Source organism: Raphanus sativus, chromosome 4 (genome assembly GCF_000801105.2).
Source record: "Raphanus sativus cultivar WK10039 chromosome 4, ASM80110v3, whole genome shotgun sequence".
NCBI lineage: Eukaryota > Viridiplantae > Streptophyta > Magnoliopsida > Brassicales > Brassicaceae > Raphanus > Raphanus sativus.
In genome coordinates, this window is record NC_079514.1 from 49855781 (window position 1) to 49881933 (window position 26153).

A 26153-nucleotide genomic window follows, 5' to 3' on the forward strand; every position below is an offset into this window, starting at 1 on the left:
ATTTTGAGGTATGGGATGAATGAAAGGGGTGTAGAATTTGTAATCACTTAGAAATGGGTAGAATGATGAGAATGGATCCATGTATGCATGAATTGCTCCTAGTCTTAGATAAATTTTGCATAATGATCAAGCTCCTTGATTCTTGAGTGATTGCCACCTTAAAATGATGCATTGAACCCTCTTTTTCATCCATATTAGACCATTTGATCACCTAGCCAAATGATTGAGATCATGTGCCCATTTGTGAGAATTCACCTTGTGTGTGTGTGTGTGTGAATCAATGTGAGGGCTGGTTAAGAGGACTTGTTGGTTGATGAGTATTGCATCTTGTGTAGAGGCATAAGAGTATTGATAGGCCTAGAGAAGCTAGAGTATAATAAGAGAGTGTGCTCATGCTATTTGCTATGTTTCTTTAGGATGTCAAGTTGAGTGCTATGAGTGTTTCTTTTGGTTATAAGCTCCCATCTTTATATCTCTCTTCCTTAGTTCTTGAAAGTTTACTTGTGGACAAGTAAAGGACTAGTGTGGGGGAGTTGATATCTCATGTTTTTATAGGTTTTTAGATTCAAGTTTTAGCTTATTATGATCATTCTAGGTTGCATTTAGGTGTTTATATTGCATTTGCATATTCATTTGCATATCATAGGGGTTGGAGTGCACAATTGGAAGCTTTGGGTCATTCTGCAAGGTCATTTCTGCAATTTACAAAGTATTGGGCCGATTTGAAGACCATCAAGAGACGAGGGACCAAGGCTGCAAATATTCATAAGTTTGGGGTCGATCTGTAAACCAGCAGAAGTACAGGGACCTGTTTTGCAATTACTTCAAAGATCACCATTGACGTTCTTCTTCACCTCCTTCCCGATGATCCCGACACCGACAACGATTCAGACGGAGAGCCGACCACGGCGGAGGCTCTGAGCACAGCTATGATCACGGAGGAGCCAAGCGGAGATGGAGAAGCTTGATTCCACGAAGAAGAAGACCCGACCTTGAGGCCACGGTGAAGACGGAGACTTGATTTCGGCGGAGATCACTACGAGTGAGACGAAGCAGATTCACGGCATGGTTGAGGAACAGAGCACGGTGGCGTGAAGAAGACGACTTGGCACCACGAACTGAAGACGAAGAAGGAGTCCGAGCTCGAGCAATCGCTGTGGTTCAGAGCGGTCGTGGAGAGCAGGGTATCTAACTCCGCTCGGCTTTACAAGAAGAAACGAAGCAAAGTGGCTGGAGCGGGGTGACCCAGCGAGGTCACGGCACCGCTGTGAAGATCAGAGCGGTCACACGGAGCGGAGGTGATGAGGTCGCTCGGGTTTGCACGCAAGTTGGAGCTACTCTGGAGCGGAGTAGTGGGAGCGGGTTAAGCACCCCGCTGCGTGTTATTACTTGGTCGTTTTTATGATTTTTAAGGGGTTTTTTAGACTTTTCTATTGAGACCATTAGGTTTCCAAAGACCATATAAATATTCTTGTAATCCCAAATTTGGGAATAAACTATTTTTCTTTCCAAAACACATTTGTAAACCTTGAAAAAAGTTTGGATCTTTGATCCTTTTTCATCTTATTTTCTTTGTGTTTGTTGGATTATCTTGTTCACTAAACATGTTTAACCTTGAATCATCTTTGGTTTTTGGGTTAATCATGTCTATTAGTGAGTAGATCTATCTAGGATTCATGGGCTAGGGTGATTAAGGGTGATTAGTGAAGATCTAGGGTGTTTAGTGTTAAATCTACTTCTTTCTTTGCTTGTTGAGGGTTCTCAATGCTATTTTGGTCTTGATCATACCAAAATAGATCCTTAGGCATTTCCTGCCCGAAAGGTGTATGATAAAATGCCTGAACCAACTCTTCAATGCTTTTAATGCACTTTGCCAAAGAGATTTGTTGTTAAAGGTGTTAAGATTGCTAGTAGACTTGTTCTCCATGATTGCTTTAGTAACATTCAACCAAAGGGATTTGATGCTTGAGTTGCTTTAGCAAATGAACATTCATCTAGGGATAGAGCTTGTTTAATATTGTGTCTAGGCATAAGGAAAGTGTTTGATTGATAGCTTGTCACCTTTAGATTGGATCTACATCACCCAAGATCAAATGCCTAGCCCCATGAGTCCACTTGCTTCATATTGAGAAAGAAAGTTCACTCTTTTATAGCAATTCTAGTCTAGTTTTAGTTCACTTCACTTTACTCAATTGGTTGCACTTAGATTAAGCATAGACTTGCATTCCCTTTGCATTAGAATCACTTAGGATTGGTTCGACAATCTTTTATATTACAACATTTGATTAGGAGCCTTGAAATTCCTAGCATCATTAGTCTATGAGACAACTAAAGATAGATTGTGTTTAGAAATTGATTGTTTGTAACAGATGTTGGCATAGGTGTTGGGGAAAAGTGGTGTTAAGAAAATGTGAGTGGACATATAATCAAAAAATTAATAACCAGCTAAGCTATCTTGTTAAAAACGAATGATGCAGTTTATAAGGTAGACTTTGAGTAGTAAAAAAAGTAAAATGAAATTTTTTTACTTGAATGGCAGAAAGATTATTTTCTTGCAATGTTTTTCATTTATCACTTTACATAATATACAAAGTCTACATAATATATATATACAGATTGTAAATAAAATCTTTAATTATTTTTCATATAAACAATATCCAAATAAAAAGTATCCACCAACATTACTAATAAAGTTACACAATATACAAAACTAAGCTATAGTAAATTTTAAAATAATTTTGTTTTGTATAAAAAATGAAAAATTTATATAAATTGAAAAATGTATCTGCACGGGTGTCCGTGCGGGTGTGCGGATCAAATTCTAGTAATAATTAAAACACAAAGTTGATAAATCATAAGCTACATAATGATAAGATCTACCAGTAAGTGAATGCAGAACAAGACAAAACAATGAAACAAAATACAAAAGACCAAAGTGAGATACAAAGCCTTAACAAAGATTTAATAGTCAAAAGGCCAACCACTATAACCCCTATTGGATTGTTGTTGATGATGTTGTTGGTGATGATGATTATATTGGCCTTCTTCAGCAACGGCTGTATTGTTTGTGTCTCTGCGGTTATGTGTAGAGCTTGAGCTAGACGAGCGGAATGGCCAGAGACTAGAGAAAATATTCCTTCTTCTATTCGTGCTTCTGTTCTGATCACTCTGTGCACTTGAAGACGATCCTCCTGATGGTAACTCCTTACGACAAACCGGGCATGTGTTATGCTGAACCAGCCAAGGGACAATGCAGTCAGAATGATATACATGTTTACACGGCATCTGTTTTGCTTCCGACTTCAACTCAAACTCGTCTTTGCAAACCGGACAGTGAGAGTCTGACGACTTGAGATGCTTCTGTGTGATCTTTATGGTTGGTAATGAATCAATAGATGATTTTGCTGCAGGTGGTGGACCTCTATGGTGACTAGTCCCCGATGAAAGCTGCTCAATCAGTTCTTCAAGACCTGGTCCGTAGAAGTAATCTCCAGCATTGGTGTTGCCACTAGTGATACCAATGGCAGGTGACCCGTTGAGTAACGCTTCGACTGAACTATTATTATTATTAGCTTGGCCACTAAAGATCAAGAAAGGAGCTATACTTGAGAAGCTTTCAGAACGACCAGATCCACCAAGTCTTCCGGTTAGTTCTCTGTCAGCTAAACGGCTTCTCATAAAAGCTGAGAAAGCTTCAACGAGATCAAACGTTGGATCACGCTCAACATCTCTGTGAGCTCTAAGCATATCTAAGGTGCTACTATGAGGCGTTACATCGATTTCTTCGACAAACCCTCCTCCACAATAGGGACAGAGAGAGTCTCTACCACGAAGGAAGACACCACGTTGACATCTGTGACACCAGTGAGTGTTTCGACCACTAGACATCCTCAGGACAATCTCCTAATGGCTGGTTCAGATAGAGTCAGGTGCTAGTTATTAGCCTGCAAAAAATCAACGCAGGAGAGATGGTCACCAAACCCATGCTAACTTGTCGCTGAGTTGGTAAACCAAAGAGGCTTAGCCATATCCATACAACAAATTCAAAATGTAATTTAGCAAAAAAAAAAAACTTTAGAAACACCTGTTTCACTTAAAGCTCCCCTCAACGTATACTAGACCTTTTAGAACATTCTAACACATTATACATCAGCATTACAAGTCTTCAAATCTAATCCGTTTTAGAATATTCTAACACATTATACATCAGCATTACAAGTTTTCAAATCTAATCCGTGATCATGCCCGGATCTTGACATAGCAGCTTAAAATATTGGCCTTTGGCCCCAGAGAGTTTTAGAAGTTTTTTTACTAAGGATAAGGATAGAACTCAAATTACCAAAAATGTTTTTTTTTTTTAAATTAAAATTCCTTAATGTTTTTTTTAATTCTTTAAAAAATGTTTATAACCCTCGAATTATAAAAATCGGCCCTGTCCGTGATCAATCATGATTCAACCACTTTCGAGCTAGCTAGAATTTAAATGAGCTATACAGGGATGGTCCTAATCATATTCAAGTGAAACATTAACATATGATATGAGCAGAGCCGGACCTGAGATTTTGGGGGCCCTATCCAAAACAAATTTTTTTATTTAATCTTTAATCTTTTAAAAATATTTTTTTTGAAAAAAAAGTTAATTTAAAACTATTTGTTAAGATAAAATATTTGTTAGTTACTTAAAAATTAAAAGAACATTTTAGTCTTTATAATTTTTTTTTATATAATTAGAGTTTTCAAAATCTATTTTTTTATCATTTTCTTACTATTTTACATTAACCATTTATATATTTAGCATATACAAAAAAAAAAAATTTTTAAAAAAGGGGCCCCACAAGAGTGGGGGCCCCATTCGAATGTTTCGCAAGTTTAGGGTCAAGCCCGGCTCTGGATATGAGTCATGACCAAATTTTTTTTTGTAACAATTCTTTATTAAATTGTTTATAGCTCCTAAAATTTCAACAACGGCTTGGAGTCATACCGCGATCCCTACATTGAAACTGAAACCATGAAGAACGTATAATGCAAACGATCTATAGGCTATAGCAATAGACACATCTCTGATACGGATAAGATGAATCAAAAAACAGATCTTATTGCACGTTTTATGCGACGGAGCTTTGAGCAAACCAGATCCAGTGTCCAACTATACGACAAGAAAATGAATTCCAGCGACGAAATAAAAAACCAAACTAAGATTCGCGACACAGTAACTTGGATTAAGAGAACAAACTCAATGAGTTACGTACCTCACATGGATCCGAGAAGGAAGACGAGATTACCCTAGAGATGATGTGATGAGATTTGATGTTGGAAGAAGAAGAAGACAATGAGAGAGAGCGAGCGTGGAAGAAAAATCTCTCGGTCACACTATTGAGAGAATATTTGACTGTTAAAAAAAGGAAGAAAAAAGTACCTTATCCTTGGTGTAATAAAGAGGCTTTGTCTCTGTTTGTTCTGTATGAACGTAAATAGTTTAACTACCACGTGTCTTGTTATTAACCTTAGTTTTATCCGTATTTTACGGTTATACCACTCTGACAAGTTTCCGGCTTTTTGTCACGCTTTCTTTACTTCCGACGAAAGGTTACTCTCTCAGTGTGCTCGTGACAAACCGCAGTCACTTTGTTTAATTTTGATCCTCGCGTCCTAAAAATTAGTGACAAATTGTTTAAACTAAGTAAATTTGGTGACTATTCCAACTTAATGATTGCAACTTAATGATAAATGACTAATACTAAAGTTCATTTGGTGTCTAACTATGGTGATTTTTAATAAATGTCAAAAATTTAAGTAAACTGATTAACACATGTCAAAGTTGTCTTATGACTAAACTTCAAAGTTGTCTTATGACTAAACTTTGTGAATCTCTCTTATAAATATATATCTTATATCTCCATTAATAATATACTCGTACACTTGTGAACACACATATATACATTCAATTAACAAGTGAACACTAATAACATACAAAGTTACAGCAATACCTCAAATCTTTCAAAGTAAGTATTGAGAGTATAGGGTAGTTGTTATGTTCGTAGATTATGTTATGGTGATGCAAAACAGTCTCACGTGATTTTATGCTGGAACTCAAAAATCGTACAAAAATCGTCTTAGCTACAAACGATTTATTTAGTTAAGAAAATTTATCAAATTACGAATCCACACATTTTTCTATTTTTATATCGACTTTAAAACGTTTTTACCGTTCTATATTATCGTTATCATCACATTTTCTTTCATAATTTTTAATTTTGATCCTCGCGTCCTAACAAGCAGATGGTACAATTTCATATCTCTAGCGTAACAATGTCATCTTCCAAGGCAGCCAATGATACATATGCTCTCGTGATTATCCACAGTACCAAGTAGAGCATCAAAAACACCTTCAGTGGGATGAACATCGATTTGTTCAAACATGAACTTGTGTTTTCTAATTGTTACCTCTTGACGGTTAATATATATCACTTGTAATCCTTTACAGGAATTCAAAACGACTCGATCTAATATGACTAAATGAACCTAATGGCACCTTTAAAACCTACTTAGAGGAAATGTCTTGAGGTTAACATTAATAAAGCAAAATATTGTACCAAGAAAATCCAATCAAAAATCTCTGTTTCGATTATCCAGGCGCAAATGCGCCTACAATCCACCGTCAATGCTAGAGACATATTTAGTCCAGCAAAACACGAGTTCCTAGGATTATTTTCCCCAAACTTGACAAAACTCAAAACAAAAAATCACAGTTCTAAAATGCTCTAAATCCAATCCTGAACAAGTCTTCGTAAGTTCAGCGCATTAATGCGCTATACATAGATTATCTGCAATTATTGACAGGTTACAAAAATACTCAGTGTAGTCGGACTGACTGGAACCTAATGATGATATGCAGACAGATATAATGAAAACACTTTACCTCAAACCGTTTCACATTGTAAAAGTAATAAGTAGATTTTGATTTACGCTTTTACAATGCGGAAATGAGTTGTGGTAAAACTTTAATTTAATAAAAATCGATATTTGTTTCTTGCTTTTTTTATATTTCGAATTGATTTGATTTTTATCCTTTGTTAATATTTTATGACTATAGTAGATTTGAAAATTAATTTATTGCTTAAGTTTATTTTTTGACTTATAACTGTTCTGTAAAATATCAATATAAATCATTAATAAATTTATATATTATATTTGAAAGAAAGCGTAATATTTTAATTTATATTAATGATATATAATTTTTTATTAATGTGTATATTTTTATTTTTATAACTGTGTGATATATAATTTTATAGCTTAATTAACAACAATTTATTGATTTAAGAATTTTTTAAAAAGTAATCTAGTTCAAATGACATTTTATTTTAATATCAGTCTCACATTTATAAAAAATACAAATAGATAAACCCGTTTAGTTAATTACATTAGCTAAACTATTTTGAGATATTTAACCCGTAAAACCTATTTATAATATTTTAAATTTTATATATACAAAATCTCTATATATAAGATATGTTCAAATTATGTTATTCCAGATTTGTGTTTATTTAGGAAATTTACGATTTATTAAATATCTGATATTAATTTATTTTAGGAATACAATGTGGTTTCGATTTTATTATTAAAAGTTGTTGTGTATCTGTTAGTTTGCAATATTTTATGAAAATGAAAATTTGAAAAAATATACTACATCAAATTTTTTATATTTAAGAAATTATTTTATCAAAAAATTAGAATAACACAATTCGACAGATTTCAAATGGTTGTTATAAATTTGTGACGTTGACACAAATAACTGTGAAGTCACATGATTTTATTGAAATCTATATTATTAAAACAGAAATACATTTTAGTATTGTTTGAAAACATAGATATAAATGATAATTGTTTAAAAACATGGATAACAATATTACATTAATTGTATTTCTATATTTCACTTAACTTACCAATTTTATTAATTATATTACCGTTAAAATAATATTGCAGATTTTTATTTATCAGTTAATCAATATTAAATTTGTGCCAATTATAAAATCAAAAATGTAAAATAACTAGGTTTTGCATATGGTTAAGCGTTCAGTTTAGTTTGTTTTACTAAAATATTTTTTATTTTAGTTTCAATCGTTGGAAACTTACCTATCCAAAAACATAATTGAAAAGACATGTTATTGTGAATAAAATAATAACTTTATCAAAAACTATATTCAAAAGACATTTATTGTAATTTAGTTTTTCACTCCATATAATTACTTTACTAAATAAATAAAAAACTGTTTCTATTTCACTTAATTTAGCCAAACACATAGAAAAAGTCATTCTTATTAGTTTATAAAATCAGTTATGCATGAACATTGAATATCCATTTAGGTACAAGTTCCTTTCGGGTATCTTTTGTTTTTGAAATTAGGCTTCACTTGAATATTATAAACTTACGTGTGAGTTTTGATTTCAATCCTTCTGGGTCTGGAAGAATTCGGTACTGATGTATAGGAAACTAAAATATCTAATAAACAATGTATCTCAATCGGGGTCAGGTATTTATACCAAAAATAACTATATTACCTGATTCAGTCGAGGTATTTGAATAAAATTAGTTATATTATGACACATCTAAAATATATAACACTAACTATGAAATTATAAAAATGTAAGAACAAGAACATGCGCGGGTGCGCGGACCAATCTCTAGTATAATATTAAAACAATTGTATAGTAGGATTTCTAGTTATTTTATATATATATATTTGAAATCTATATTATTAAAACTGAAATACCTTTTGATACTTTTTAGAAACAAGGGTAACATGATAAATGAAAATTATTTGGAAAGATGAATATCAGATTAATTATTATTTTTTATTTACACATTTAGTCATTATATTTACAATAAATTAAGTATTTTCTTTTTATATTTATAAAAATTTGCCACAATATTTAAAATCAATTTAAATTAGTTAATTTCAATCACTACAAGAAAACAGGTCTTTAACGACTACGGGATTAGTTGTACCTTGGTCGTAAAAAGGGTATTACGACCAATGAACAACTAAAAACAATTGGTCGTAATCTGCTGGTCGTAATCACTAAATGGTTGGGCTTTGGTCGTAAAGTTACGATTAAATATATTAGTCGTAAGGGAGTCGTACCTTTACGATTAATATAATTGGTCGTAAATCAGATGTAATAAATGTAGTCGTACACGGGTCGTAAATGGTTAGTCGTAAAGTAGATGTAATAAATGTAGTCGTAAGTGGGTCATAAGATTTTAGTCGTAAAGTAGATGTTATATATTAGTTGTTAAGTAGTCGTAAAGTATTTTTTAAATAGAGGTAAGTTAGTCGTAATATAACGACTAACTTACATCGAATATGTAGTTTTAGTAATTAGATTTTAATATTAAAATTAATTTTAATAATTCAATTTTACAAAAAAAAAAGATTTTTTTTAAAAATAAAATATTTTACGAATTTCATTTAAATTCATAAAAACATAATAATATAACATTCATAAATTCAAAGTTTTCAAAATACAAAATAATTAAAACCGAAAACTAAGCATTAAGATCATAAAAGAGCTCAGAACTCCTCTCCTCGGCACGCCGAGTCAAATCGTCCTGCTCTTCCGGAGTCGGGTTGGGGACGAAGGTCGGACGCAGGTTCTTCCACGATGCTATAACCGACGGGTCGACGTTCGGAGTTGTCTCTAGAAGCATATCGAACATGTTTGCCATCGACTTAATCATCCCGTTGTGGTCGGCTAACTTCTGGTTCGCAGTTTCCAACTCCCTCCGGACCGAGGACTCTTCTTCCCTTTGAGCAGCGTGTTCAGCTCTCGCCATGGGAACATCATTCACACTCCCGATCCCAATTATACGTCCCCTTCTCTTCGGAGCAACCTATATATAATTTATAAATAGATATTATTAGTACATATGTAAAATAAATATATGCATGTATATAACTTAAAAAGGTCGAATATTTTACCTGCTCGAAAATTCGGTCTTGTTCGATGGCCGAAAGCTGGACCGGTGGATCATCCGGGTTTTGTTGCGTCCGCTGAGTCTGGACCTCCTGAATCCGAGCTTCTACATCGTTGTAGATCTGCTCTGCTCGTGGATGTACGAATTGGCCATCGGCATGGGAGTGGGTCTCCTTGTAGAGTCGGCTGAGAGTCGGCGGCGCTCCTTCTTTGGCAGCCTATATTTAAAAACAACAACAATATATATATATATATATATATATATATATATATATATATATATATATAAATATATATATATGTAATGAAAATTAAGAAAAAATTTAAAACTTACAATTTGCAATGCCCTTTTGGCATATGGAGTCTGTCCGGAAGTATGAGGTATTGGCAGGTTACCTTGAGCATCACGGATTAGCCGGGCGGCCGAGCATTTAAGAGACCTTTGGACTGACTTAGGCAAAAGCCAATAAGCCTTCAAGCCAGTCCAAACGTCATTGCTGAGGTACGTTTGTTTTGCATCATCCCCGATATACTTCCACTTCTCCTTCCAGTCGCCAACAATGTTTTTGAGACGGAGCATTGCCTTGTTGTTGAACGCTTTCTTCACCGTCTCATTGATCCCAGTGGACCAATGCCATTTTTGCTACAAAAAATAATGAAAAATATTAATTAGCCAAATTATTTAAAATTTTAAACATAAATAAATAAATTTAATTTAAAACTAACCGCGAAGCACTTGAACCAAGTAATGCGAATGTGGTTCGGTGTAAGAGTCCAATTAGGATGGGCAATCCGAAAGTTTCCTCTGATGATGTCCCCAACGCTCTGGCCCACATCATTGTCCGCTTTAAACCTACAAAAATTTAAAGAATTTATATATATAATTAAATATTAAATGTAAATTTTAAAATAATTTAAAATTAATTACCAAGTCGTGCCGGGTCGTAGATATGGATCGAGGACGGGTAAACCTTCTCTTCCTGGCATCCTGAGAATGTCTTCCACAGAATATCTTGCATAAGGTGCATCCGGTGGCACCATTAAATCTGGATGAACACCAGGAACGGCAGGAGCCTCCTCTGGAGGCTCGTATGGAACCTGCTCTGGAGCCGGCTGTGTCGGCTGTGCCGGCTGTGGAGGTTGTTGTGGATGTTGTGGCTGCTGATCATGAGGCTGCTGATCATGAGGCTGCTGATGATCACGACCCTCCTCATAAGTAAAGTATGTAGTCGGGTCGACGTACGGCTGCGGATAGTATGGATGTGGCTGATCGTATGGCGCCTGCGGCACATACGGGACGCTAGGAATTTGGCTTTCGGGGACAGTTTCGGGGGTGCGGGAGGTAGAAGCTGATGGATCCGTCTGGCCGAGAAAGGTACTCCCGTAAGAAGTCCTCCCGCCACGGTTTCTAAGTCTCTTTCTACCGCTAGTAGCCATATAAGATCGTCAATCTGAAAAAAAATTAAAAATTAAAAATTAAAAACAATTCAAATAATTAATTAAAAAATTATAAACACATTTTAATATCATCCTAACTAATTCCAAACTTAATCTAATAACCTAACTAAATTCCAAACCTAATCTAATCACCTAACTAATTAACCACCTATAACTAAAACAAAAAAAAAATTACCTAGAGAGGGAGAAGCTCTAAGGTTGTAAGAGAGAGGGGAGTGAGAATGGAATGAGCAACGAAATGGCTTCGCGGTGAGAAGTTTATATAGAGATTTGGTTGTGGTCGTACATTGGTCGTACTATTACGACTAAAGAGGGACCAGTAGTGGTACATTAGTCGTAATTTTACGACTAATTAAGGACTAAATCTACGATAGTCGTACACGGGTCGTACAGTTACGACCAACTTAATACGAATTAGTCGTACATTGGTTGTAAATCTACAACTCGTTTACGACGAATGCAATTCACGACCACATTGGGACCAACGTTTATTAGAAAAAAATTCGAAGAGGTTTATCAAAAATTATGATAAACCTCTATTACCAATTTTACATAAATTATGAAAAAAAAAGAGAAGAAAGATACTGGAATCACAAGTAGAAATGACGAAACATAAGGAATTGTCTGTTTCTACTTATGTTTCCATATCTTTATCCTTTTTTTTTTTCTAAAATTTGTATATATGGATTAATTTTCATGTGAACAAATTTTTAAAGTCTACAAAAAACAAGGAAGAGAAAAGATATGGAATCACAAGAGAAAATAGAATCAACATAACGAATTGATAACCGAATTCTATTTCCACTTATGATCTCAATCTCTCTTCACTTCCTTTTTTTTTAAGATTTGTAAATTTTGTTTATAACTGAGATGGTAAAAAGGGAGTATATATAGGGGCACATTCGACATGTGAGTCGTACGTTGGTCGTAATTGTACGACCAATGAGGGGCTAATTGTCAAATTAGTCGTATATGAGTCGTAAATGTACGACTCCCTTAGGACTACTTTGTAATGTAGTCGTACATGAGTAGTACTTACGACTAATTAGCTTCGTTATACCCTAAACCCGAAACCCCAAACCCTCAAACATCATAGTGTCGTAAAGTGGTCGTACTTAAGCCCTAAAACCTAAACTCTAAACCCTAAACCCTAAACCCTAAACTCAAAATCCCAAACCCCAAACATCATAGATAAACATCATAAGTTTAATACTCTTTCATACTCCAAAAATCATATATATATAATTATCATAACATTACAATATAAAGTTAAACACAAACGTTCTAACATAATGGAAAAAAAAACGTTCTAACATAATGGAACTTGACACTCGTCATCAGAAACATCATCCGCTTCATCATTTTCTTCAAATTCATCTTCATTTGCTTCATTCGTTGCATCGTCTGGAAGTTCTTCGTATCCCGGATTATGCGGATCAATAAGTAAGATATCATCTTCTACTTGTTCGGGTACTTCAACTTCATTTACTGCATCTTCTTGTAATGGCGGTGGGTCATCATTCACAACTCTGCCCCGAGGTGTAACTTTTATAGCGGCTAACCAAGATATTCCAGATTGTCTGATCTTCGGGTATGGAACAAAACAAACCTGATCTGCTTGAGAAGCCAATATGTAGGGTTCAAATTTGTTGTACCTCCGTGAAGCATTTATATCAACAACACCAAACTTGCTATATCGAACACCTCTATTGACTGTGGGGTCAAACCAATCACATTTGAAGAGCACGCATTTCAGCTTCACTACACCGGGGAACTCCACTTCGATGATCTCTTTTAAGATTCCATAGAAATCTGTTTCACCTTTCACACATACTCCATAGTTCATTGTTGCTCGTCGACTTCCATATTCGTAAGTGTGAAAAGTGTATCCTCTTGTGAAATACATAGATGCAATGGTGACCTTACCGACCGGACCTTGTATCAATTCGTGAAACCATTGAGGATAAAATTGATCATCATAATCAACCTGGAACATCAACATTTATTTGTATAAAGACTTAACCAATCATATAATTAATTTTCATGTTAATTAATTAGATACACGACGTACCTGCGTTTTTAACCATTTCACAAAGTGTTGGTCTTTCCTTTTGTTGAGATCAGCAGTTGATATTCCTGGTATAGCTTCTTCGACTTGGGCAACAAAATCACTGTTTTAAAAGAAAATTATCATTAAGTGTTATATATGTGTGGTAAAATTTAACAGAAATAATAATTTCAATTACCTTTCAAATGATTCAATCTCCTCGCAGTTAAGAAGTATATATGTGTGGGCACTATGTGCGTCTTCAGAACTTGACCACCAAACTTCTTTTAGTTTTCCACCAAGCCGTCCAATCTGAGTAAATATGTCTGGAACATCTTCAACAATATATGTCGGCATAACACCACCATCATCATATCTGCTCGTATTCTTTTTTTTGGTCCGGACTTGTGACGCAAAGTAGTAGGACGTAAAGTGAGATGTTTCCTCATTCAAACTCCCAGCAACTATTGAACCTTCCACCCTTGCCAGATTTTTTGCTTTGCCTTTCAAATATTTCATAGCTCGTTCGTAAGGATACATCCATCCATTATGAACAGGTCCACGTAGCATTGCCTCATACGGAAGGTGGATAACCAGATGTTCCATGACGTCAAAAAAGGACGGAGGAAAAATTTTCTCCAAATTACACATCAAGATCCGGATATTCGCATCAAGTTGTGTGATGACGTCTACAGTTAAGGTGCGTGCACTAAGATCTCTGAAAAAAGCTCCGATGCCTACACATAATTTACAATCATAAGTTTTTTTCCAACAAGAAGAAATAATAACTTTAATTATTTGTTACCTGCAAGTGCTTCGTGAACCTCTTTTGGAACCAACTCCGCAAGTGCAAATGGCAGAAGTCGTTGCATAAAAACATGACAGTCATGACTCTTCATTCCTGAAAACTTTTGTCCCTGATGATCAACACATCTTGATAGATTTGAAACATATCCATCAGAAAACTTCACATCTGACGCCACCCACTTGAACAACGCAGCTTTTGCTTGTGCTGACAATCTGAAAATGGGAACTGGAATTCTCCCATCGTTCATAATATGCAGTTCAATCCGAGAACATAATGCAGGTAAATCCAACCTTGAGTTCTTGTTATCTTTTGTCTTCCCAGGGACGTTCAACAACGTATTCATGATGTTGTCAAAGAAGTTCTTCTCTATATGCATCACGTCCAGATTGTGGCGCAGCAGCAGATCTTTCCAATATGGAAGTTCCCAAAATATACTCTTCTTGTGCCAATTATGCTGAGTCCCGTAACCATTAGGCATATTCGGAGGATTATGCCAATTACCGCCTTTGACAACTGTGCTTTGTCCACCATAGTAATCAATATCCTTCTCGATTTCCTCTCCAGATAAATATGGTGGAGCGGTGTCCTTTACTATCCTTTTTGACCGAAAGTGTTTCTTGTTCCTTCGGTACGGATGGTTAATGGGAAGAAATCTCCGATGACAATCAAACCAGGACGTCTTCCTACCATGCTTCAACTGAAATGCGTCTGTGCTTCCCATACAATATGGACAAGATAGCCTCCCATGCGTCGTCCAGCCCGACAACATCCCATATGCAGGAAAATCACTAATAGTCCACAGTAGAACTGCTCGCATTGTAAAGTTTGTTCTCGTTGAACAATCATATGTCTGCACGCCTGTTGACCACAATTCCTTCAATTCTTCAATCAAAGGTTGTAGAAAAACATCAAGGGATCTTTTGGGATGTTTGGGTCCAGGTATCAATATACTCATGAAAAGCAATTCTTTTTCCATACACATCTCTGGTGGAAGGTTGTATGGCGTCAAGAAGACTGGCCAGAGAGAGTATTGTCTTCCAGACATTCCAAATGGACTAAAGCCATCTGTGCAGAGCCCAAGATAAACGTTGCGGGGGTTGCTTGCAAAATCAGGATAGACATTATTCAAATGTTTCCACGCTTTGGCATCAGAGGGATGATTGATCTCTCCTTCCTTCTGATCATGTTCTGCATGCCATCTCATCGACGCTGCCGTCTTTTCAGATTGATATAATCTCTTGAGTCTATCCTTGATTGGTAAGTACCACATCCGCTGGTACGGCACCCTATTTCGTCCACGTCCTTGCGGTTTATATCTTGGTTTCTTGCAAAATTTACACTCTAACAATTCTGCATCTTTTCCCCAGTATATCATACAGTTGTCTATACACACATCAATCATCTCCGAAGGTAAGCCAAGACTATGAACAAGTTTCTGAATCTCATAATAAGATTCAGCACACAAGTTATCTTCAGGCAAATACTCTTTAAACAACTCAGCCCATGCATCCATACAAACTTCAGGTAAGTTATGATCAGTTTTGATATTCATCATCCTAGCTGCCAAAGATAATTTAGAAAGACCTTCTCTACAACCTTCATAGATTGGCTCATTTGCTGCTGCTAGCATTTCATAAAATCTTTTTGCATCCAAATTAGGCCCCTCTACATTTTCAACCTCCTCTATTACTGATGTTGTTTCACGAAATGCATCAGTAACCATATCATGCATTCTATCATGATCTAACATATGATTTTCTTGAATAACACTTTCAGAAGGCAAATGTGGTTCATCTCTGTTACGAACATTTTCAACATGATTACTACCACTAGCTTCATTCCTATTATCACCTTCTCCATGGTTAAACCAAATATAGTAATGTGGAGTAAATCCTCTATTTACTATATGTTTCCAAACGGTTTCACTAGCAGCAAACTTCGTATTTTTGCATTTACGACATGGACAGAACATTTTACCCGTTTCTTTTGTGAGAGGCGTCTGTCCGGCCTAGTACATGAATATCTCTGCTCCGTTCAGAAATTCGTCTGTTACTTTTCCTGTTGAATCTTTATGTGCATACATCCAACTCCGAAGCGCATAAATATTTTCGGACATTTTTTTAACTATTTCCCGTTTTTTTTTGCTCTTTTTGTTTTTTTTTGTGCATCTTAAGAATGAGGGAGAAGATCATATTTATAGAGAAATTTCGATTTTGGTACGTACAATGTTACAACTAATTTACGTTTAAATTATAACTTAACTACCAAAGTGCAACTTTGTTCTCGTAAATCAGATGTTAATTAGATGTAAACAACTTTTGATGTACCTAAGTCGTAATATTACAACTAATTTATGACTCCTTTAGTCGTTAATTAGATGTAAAATATTTAGATGTAAGTTAGTCGTAATGGTACATCTAATGTACGACTACATAAAATTTTAGTCGTAAATGAGATGTAACTTTACGACTAACGTACGACTAGCAAATTTAGTTGTAACTTTACGTCGACATTACGACTAATGTTGACTTCGTCGTAAATTAGTCGTAAAGCAGTCCTTAATTTACGACCACCATTTGGTAGTCGTAATCTTTGGTCGTTAGGCATGCGTTTTCTTGTAGTGAATGGTTGTTATTTCTTTGTGGTGAAAATAAAAAATCCAACTGAAATATATAATATATTATATAAAACAATTTTTAAATATAATATTAACTTATTTAGTTTGGTCAAATACAAAAATTTTGAGAGTTCAATTTTCAAGAAAATTTAATATCATAAAATTAATAATAATCCACAGAAAACTAATGTAAAAAAATAAAAAATTAGTATTTTGTTTCATTTTAAAATAAATTAACAAAAAGACAACATGTTAATATATGAATAGTACAATTACATTAAGTTCTAAAATATTAATATAATATTATGTACATATAGTAAAATGATTATCCAACATCTGTATTATAAAATAATATATTTTAATCTATATGTAAATTATGATAAATGAAAGGATTGCAATTGCGATGGCTATAATTTTACAAAAAGACAACATGTTAATATATGAATAGTACAATTGCATTAATTTTACGTTCAACAAAAATTAAATCAAATACCAGCACATGAGTGTGGATCAAGTTCTATTTGGAAACAAGAACAACATAATATATGATAATTGTTTGAAAACATGGATAGTAGATTAAATATTTTATTTTATTTTATTTACACATTTAGTCATTGCATTTACAATAACTTAAGTATTTCATTTTTTATTTCTTTCTACTTGCAAATTCTACCACTGCATTTAAAATCAATGTAAATTAATTGATTACAATGGTTATTTCTTTGTGGTGAAATAAAAACATAAGATGAAATATATAGTATATATTATAATAAATTAAATAGTATTATCTTATTTAGTTTAGACTAATATAAAATTTTTGAGAGTACAATTTTCAAGATAAAAAATCATAAAATTAATAATGCAAAATATTAAAAGTTTTAGTTTGTTTTTCATTTTAAAATAAATTAACAAAAGAAAATCAGGTTAGTATAGGAATAGTACAATTATATCAAATTATAATCTTTTAATATAATATACTATAATATAAAAATAAAAAATTATTATCAAACATCTATATTATAAAAAATATTCTACTTTACATGTAAATTAAAAAAAAACATAAAAAATATACATGAGATGTTTTTTTTTTTTTTTTGAAACACGAGATGTTTTTATAAAAGCAGAGATTTATGAGTTTATATTGAGCACAAGTTAAATCAAACACCCGCACGAAGTTGCGGATCAAGTTCTAGTTTATATTATTTAAATTGAAGTATCTTTTGGTACTGTTTAGAAATATGAATAAAAATGTAAATGAGATTTGTTTGGAAACATGGATAGTAGATTAAGTACTTCTTTTTATTTTTTTATTTTAGCCGTTGCATTTACAATAAATTAAGTATTTCTTTTTGTATTTCTTTTTATTTACAGATTCCACCATTGCATTTAAAATCAATTTAAATTAATTAATTACAATTGTTTTTGTTTTTTGTGGTGAAAATAAAAATACAAACAATTTTTGAATATAATATTATCTTATTTAGTTTAGTCAAATATAAAACTTTAGAGATTTCACTTTTCAAGAAAACAATACAAAAATTAAAAAATTTAGTATGTTGTTTCATTTTAAAATAAATTAATAAAAAATAAATAGTATAATTACGTCAAGTTGCACCAAATTATAAAAACATTCAATATAATATTATGTATAGATAAAAAAATTATTATCAAACATCTATATTATAAAATAATATAGAATAAATGTCTTTTACCTAATATTAAAAGTGATGGTAAAAAATTGTTAATGTAAACATGAAAAATAGTATTATGAAAATGATATTTTTGGTAATTTTTCTATATTTTACTATATATGTAAATTACAAAACATAAAAATATGCATGGATTTTTTATAAAATTAGTGGCTAATAAGTTTACGTCGAACATAATTTAAATCAAATATCCACGCAGAAATGCATATCAAGTTCTAGTTTAGATTAAGAGTCATATAAACGTATTAATGAGGTTTTGCCGCATTTTTAATGGAAACATATATTCATTTAATAGAAGTAACTATGTATTAATGATTGGCAAACATATTTAAATTAATACATAATGATGCATACAATATGATACTCCCTATGTTTCAAATTAATCCATGTTTTGAGTTTTGCACACTTGTTAATAAAATACATTAAATCATAGTATTAAATGTATAGTTTTTTATGATTAACATTTTCCTATAACTTTCAACCAATCAAAATTAAATAAATACAATTAATTTTCTTGAAATCAACAATTTATCATTATTTTCTATTAAAATTATATTGAGAAGGTAAAAAATATATCTTTTTGAAATAATTTTTTTTCTAAAACTTGGATTAATTAGAAACGGAGAGAGTAGCACATAAAATAATTTGGTTTAGGCATATTCATAAGAAAATATTGACGTGTTATAAAACATTAATACACAAGCTTCAACTTAAGATCAATGCTCATAATTGATTGCATGAAAACTTATTTTCACTACCATGTGAATTATATGTAACGTAATATGTGCCATATTTAATAATATTAAAAACAAATTTTGTAAATTTTGTGTATCCCACATGTATTTAATGAAAGCAAATATTCCATATATTATGCTAGCAATTTTAATGAAACCACACGATAGAAAATTATTTCAGTATTAAATTGTATTAATATCTAAATGGCACTCATGTAAATGTCAAACCATATCAAGAAGATCTAAAACATTGCGTTCTGTTGTAATACTATACAATTTTTTTAATATCATATTGATAAAGCAGCTAGAGAGTTTAAAAGATTTGCATCCAAATTTTAAAAGATAAGGTAATCTTTATAATATTATTTGAGAATTTATTTTTCTATGTGTCATTTTCAAGGTGATTCTCAGAATAGTTAATTACAATGATTATCCTAGTAAATTAAATTTATTATTAAAAATTCATTTTAATAACTTTTATTTAACCTTTTGTTAATATTTATTTCCAAATCACCTTATTATCAGAAAACAATATCTTTGATAAAATTTTATAACATTTTTTTCTATTTGAAACATGTAATTTAATTGAAATGAATTTTCCTTTCTATAAATAAAAATGAGGTTAATTTAAAAAATGCAATATATTTAATATATATATCAAATTTTATTTGTGAAACATGTAATTCAATAAAAAGTAATTTCATTATATAAGTAAAAAGGAATATAATATATTTGTTATAAAACATAACACTTTTATATTTAATAGCTATTATTTAAGAAAAATATATAATATCAAAAAGGAAATAAATTTAGAATAAAAGTATATAGCAATATCTCTTATCTTTAAAACATATGTTTTTGGTAAGTAATTTATAATAATTAAAGATGATGTTAAGAAAATGTAATTAATAATTGTAGAATAAAATACATCTGTTTTTGGTAAGTAATTTATAAAAAAAAAAGACACTGAGTCAAATTAAATCTTTAGAATATTGACATATCTTACATTTATAAATATAACAGACTAAAGCCTACCACTAAACAAATCACAAACCAACAGTAATAAATAAAGTCTTCAAAATCATAATAGCAAGAACAAGAAAGATGGATCCTGAGCCTAAAGTAATAGGTAATGCAAAGGTATACTACTCAAAAATAATAGGAAATGCACAGGAGCAGCAGCAAAATCAACAAGGTCTTCCACATCCTTCTCCATATGACGAGTTGTCTACAATTTTTCATTCTCCAAATCAAGAAACTTCTCAGAAGTCCAATAAACTCTCAGAAGGGTCGAATAATACCGGTTTATTAGAAGAGGTCGTGAAAGAAGGAATGAAAAAAAAAGAATGAAAAAGAAGAAAACATATTTATCTATGTAATTTGGGTGTAATTGTTGTTTTAACCTTTTCATTATAAACAAATAAGTGAGATGATATTTATAATATCATATCTACCATAACAATGTTATTTTTATATTTTCATTATAAGAAAATAAGATGACATTTTTAATATCATGAGCTTTTATGTATACATCATAAAAATTGCATCTTGAAACAATATTTACTTGCAGTTTCAGTTGATTATATTAACCTAATTTAGGATCACTTATATTTTGTCATCGAGATTGGAATTCTCTTGTGAGTGTAAAAAATATAAAGTAGAAGTATTTGACTATTATAAACGTTGTTTATGCCTTGACGTTTATATTTGATTTTTTATTTGATCACAAAATTAAGTTATTATTTTTTTAGCATAGAAAATATTTTCTTTTTTACAAATTTCAAATGTGCATGTGCCAAAAACAAAAGGAAGATTATTTTTTGTTTGGAAGTTGGGACATCCATGAAGTTCCAAAGTTAGGGATTAACTTTTTTTTTATCCAAACAGGAAAAATGAAATTTAAGTTTACATAACATATACAACCTAAACAGGAAAAGCTATTTAAATCCTAAAGTTTTCTTATGTCTCCATTTAAATTCCAAAGTTTACTTGATCAAACCAAAAAGAAGCCCAGTAAAAATCAACCGTTAAACTAGTATTAACATCGGCTAGATCTAAAATGACGCCATATGAATAAACCTCTAAAACAATGTCATTTTACATTAAAACTATCAACCAATGCTTAAACCACCGATCTCAACAATATAGTATCTAAAAAACTAAAATATAACAAATAAGAAAAAATATAACTTTTTATTATTTGATTAATATGATTATTTAATTTATTTAAATAGTGTAAAATCAAATAAAAATATAAACATACACAAATTGTTATCAAATCTTTATTATTCTAGATCATTAATTGTTATATATATTTTAATCACTTTAGATAATTTTGAAGATTTTATTTAAGAAAATAAGATCAAATATTTTTGGTATATTACTAATTAACTAATTTTACGGTTAGTTTATAAAGTATAGTATATGTTTAGATGTACCAACATATATCTCTAAGAATTTTAAAAATCAGTCTAGTGATGCCATATGGCATAACTCACATATTGTAATGATTCTCAATTAATATATAAGAGACTGAAGATAATGCATATGTTTTTGGTAAGTAATTTATGAAAAAGACATTGAGTCAATTTAATTCTTTATAACATTGTCATTTCTTACAATTATAAATACAACAGACTAAAGCCATCGCTAAATAAGTCAGTTAAACAAACCTTCAGTAATAAATATTTTTTTAAAATCATTATAGAAAAAACAAGAAAGATGAATAATCAGACCCCAAAACAACATGGTAATACACATGTGCAGGAGCAGCATCAAAAACAATATGGTAACGCACATATGCAGGAGCATCAGCGAAAACAACAACAAGATCTTCCTCGTCCTTCTCCATTCGATGAGTTGTCTGCCATATTTTATCCTCCAAAGCAAGAAAACTCAAGACTTGGTGGTGGATCCACGGGATCAATCTCTTAAATTCAATGTGTTATCAGGGTCGAGTAATACCGGTTTATTAGAAGAGATTGTGAAGGAAGGAATAAAGTAAAGAAAAACATTTGATTATCTATGTAATTTGAGTGGAATTTTTCGTTTTTACCTTTTCGTTAGAAAAAATAAATGAGATGACATTTGTAATATCATGAGATTTTGATTATCTTTCATAACAATGTCATTTTAACCTTTTCATTATTGGACATTAAGATAATATCATGAGCTTTTGAATATCCATTGTAAGAATTCCATCTTGAAACAATATTTAATCAAGTTTTGGTTGATTAATTAACCTTGTTGAGAATCATATATTTTGTCATGGAGGTTGGGATTCTATTACGAGGGTTCAACAGCCACGTCGAGATCCTCGATTGCTAAGTAGTTAATCAACAACAAAGACAATGAGTTCACTACATTATTTAATACACTAGGGTTCATCACCCCACACAAGCGCGGGGTTCATTTAGTTATAGTTTCTCAATTAGATATTGATTAATAATTGTAGCTTTGTAGAGTTGTAGGTTTGTTTTATGTTATTGTTTTGTTATTTTTCTGAGTTTGAAATCTGCACACACTCTTTAGTTTTGAGCTATGTTTCTATGCAAATATACAATTCAGATTATTATTCTCTTGTTTTTTTTTTGCAAGGCAAACCAACATCACTTTTTTAAGACATTAAAAAAACATACCCACCATTGGTTCATAATGGTAAAATAAAAGCACGTGGAGGTCGAACATAGTCATGAATATAGAAAAAAAAAAGAGACTCCAAGACATCATCCACACTGATCAGACACACAGAAAAAGGAAACAACATAAAGCAATAAACTGGTTAATTTGCTTCAACGACATCTCTCACACATCATTCAAAAGCCTATTGGTTCTCCCTACACACCTCCTCTTCCTCCTCAGGTGTAAAGTCGTTATTGATGTTGAAGGTCCGGTACGAATCTCTTCTCCTTTTATCATATCAGCCACTGTCTGGCATGTAAGGTCAAACAGATTTTTGATGTTCAAATAATTAGCAGCTAGGATGAGTTTGAAGAGGATAGCCCGATGGCCTCGCTCTTGGAAGCAGCAGCCTCGACGTGCTTTTTGCAGTACTGAACACCTTACCAAAGATCTTGCTCGTGACGTTAGGAAGCAGGACTCCTTTGTCCCCATATACTCTCCAAAAGCGGATGAGTCGAAAGTGGAGTAGGCGAGGGCGGCACTTGCGGCTGGAGCACCTGATGAAGTCATTTTCGCAACGGCGGTTGCAGTGTTAAACAAAGCAAAAGTTGAGGGGAAAAATAGAAAGAGGCAAATGAGAACTCACCATAGACGACCTCTATATATGGGAGGGTGGAGAAGGCGTTACAGGAAGAGGAGTCGTTTCTCCGGCAGAGAACGTTTGTGGAGTTAAAGATATCGATAAAGAAAAATGATCCGCCGGATTTGGAAGCTTCCTAAGAAATCAAAGAATCTCGCAGAGAGAAGAAGGTAATCCTAGTGTTTGCCGAACCAATAATTACAAAGCCCACCAAAGAATAAAAAAAAATCCAATATACTAAGCCCAATTAAAAACAGAAGAGAGAGTTAAGGGAAGGAAAAGCCCACTTGTCTGTGAAAAAAAAAGTTCCCACAAATTTGCATACGTAGACAGCTTCAGAAAGTGAGTAAATTATCTCATTATAATATAGAAGATTGTCATTTCTTACATTAATAAATACAACAGACTAAACCCTATCATTAACCAAATTGTTTAACAAACCAGTAGTAATTAATAAAGTTTAAGTAATCATTATAGCAAAAAACAAAAATAATGAATACTTAGCTAAAATAAACAACATGGTAAGGCGCATGCGCAGGAGCAGCAGCAAAAACAACAAGATCTTCTTCGTCCTTCTCCATTCGGTGAGTTATCTGAAATTTTTCATCTTCCAAAGCAAGAAACATCAAGACTTGGTGGTGGTTCCACACGAGGTCACTTTCTCAAGTCCAATGTGTTCTCAGAAGGGTCGTAGGGTCGAATAGTATCAAGGTTGGAATTCCATTATGAGAGTTAAAAAGCTACGTCGAGATCCTCGATTATTATAAACTTATTCTTCTTTTTTCACTTTTTGAGACATTTTTTCTTGAAATTAAAAGAGAGTTTTACAGTAGTCTAAAAATAAACAAGGCCAACTCATCAATAAGAAAATATCTTACGGAACAAAGTCAGCGTTAAATTTTGTTTTTTGTACAACTAAATTTTCTCCAAAAACAAAACCCTTTAAAAAAGAAGTAGTCATGAACTAAAACAGAACTAATACAATTTACTTAAAATGAAAGAATACCTTGTTAAAATGCAAAACCTCAAAAACAACATGGTGAAGCACATGTGCAGGAGAAGCAGCAAAACCAACATGGTATGGCACAGGTGCACCAGCAAAAACAACAACAATATCTTTGTAGTCCTTCTCCACTCAACAATTTGTCTCTAATTTTTCATCCTCCAAAGCGAGAAATCTTTCCCAAGTCCAATATGCTCTCAGAAGGGTCGAGAGCAATACCGGTTTATTAGAAGAGATCTTAAAGGAAAGAATGAGAGTGTAGAAAAACATTTGATTATCTATGTAATTTTGGTGTAATTGTTGTTTTTACCTTTTCATTATAAACAAATAAATGAGATGATATTTTTAGTATCAGAAGAATTTGATTATCTATCATAACGAATTTATTTTTATATTTTTATTATAAGAAAATAAGATGAAATTTGTAATATCATAAGCTTTTGATTATCTATCGTAACAATTCGATCTTGAAAAAAAAAATCTAGTTTCGATTGATTAGTTAACCTAGTTGAGAATCTTGTATATTTTATCGTCGAGGTTGGAATTCCGCTATGAGGGTTAAAATGCCACGTTGAAACCCTTGATTATTATAAAGTGTTTCCTTGTTATACACTAATTAATTTTCAAAAACATGCCAAACACTGTTATACTTAATACGACCGAATAATAGTTTTTCAATGACACCTGTTTCATTTTCTTAGTCAATATTTATGTAGAGAAATTAAATTTAAATACACAACTATAACATATTTAAATATTAGTTTTTTATTTTTAAAAACCTTAAATTAGTATCCCCACGAATGGGGTTGCTCTAAGGCAATCATTATTGGTGTGTTTTACACAAATCCTTAGGTGGTGGGAGGTGGTGAGGTCCCACATTATTGGCAAAACCAAAGTTAAATGTTATAGAGAGTTGTTTGCACTATTCGCGGGCTCCACCGATGCGTAACGGCCCGCAAATGGTTGACTTTTTTTTACAGACAAAAAAATTAAAAAAAAAAAAAAATTTAAAGACATCTACCGATAATGATGCCCTAAGGCGCTGGAGATGATACACGTGTCAAAAGCATTCAACCAACAGATTACTGTTAGAGATAAGAGTTACTGTTAAGTGAGTGAGACTGCTCTTTCTCAGGTGTGGTAAATAGTTTCAGGTTCTAAGTTGTACATGGTTTGCTCTCTCTCTGAATGAAAAATATTTTTTTAAGCTTTAATTTAGATAAGAATGAAACTGTTAAGGAAAATTTCCTTTCTTTCTTTATACAACCGTCTCAAGAATATTATTTGGAAAAGAAAACACTATTCAGATGATAATGTAATAAAAACTAACATAAACTCAATTGTAACAGGTTCATAAACTCAATTGTAACAGGTTCATAAACTCAATTTTAAATCAATTTTAACAAAGAAAATCATATCCATTCACACGTATTTGGCATCCGTATAAATAACAAAGTCACTAACCATTGAGATTAATCAAAGCTTTCGTTGATAAAAGTGAAGACAGTATAAGTTGCTACTCTAGACCACTCTCCGTGAAG

General features: G+C 32.4%; 1 protein-coding gene and 1 long non-coding RNA gene across 3 annotated transcripts; both read right to left on the reverse strand.

Moving 5' to 3' along the window:
* Positions 1-2825: 2825 nt before the first annotated feature.
* Positions 2826-5415, reverse strand: LOC108830812 (E3 ubiquitin-protein ligase RZF1-like). Of its 2 annotated transcripts, none has more exons than XM_057006835.1 (2): positions 5250-5415; positions 2826-3997 (listed from the first exon to the last, which is right to left on the reverse strand). In XM_057006835.1, the coding sequence occupies exon 2, from the start codon at positions 3886-3888 to the stop codon at positions 2962-2964; it is 927 nt and encodes a 308-aa protein (XP_056862815.1). In that variant the 5' UTR covers positions 3889-3997; positions 5250-5415; the 3' UTR covers positions 2826-2961. The 2 variants fall into 2 exon arrangements, with proteins under 2 accessions (XP_056862815.1, XP_018459888.1); XM_018604386.2 differs by having other exon boundaries at positions 2826-3944; positions 5250-5414.
* Positions 5416-22985: 17570 nt separating this feature from the next.
* Positions 22986-23757, reverse strand: LOC108831355 (uncharacterized). Its single transcript, XR_008944282.1, has 2 exons — positions 23616-23757; positions 22986-23526 (listed from the first exon to the last, which is right to left on the reverse strand). It is a non-coding gene; the product is annotated as an uncharacterized LOC108831355 (long non-coding RNA).
* Between the last annotated feature and the right edge of the window lie 2396 nt (positions 23758-26153).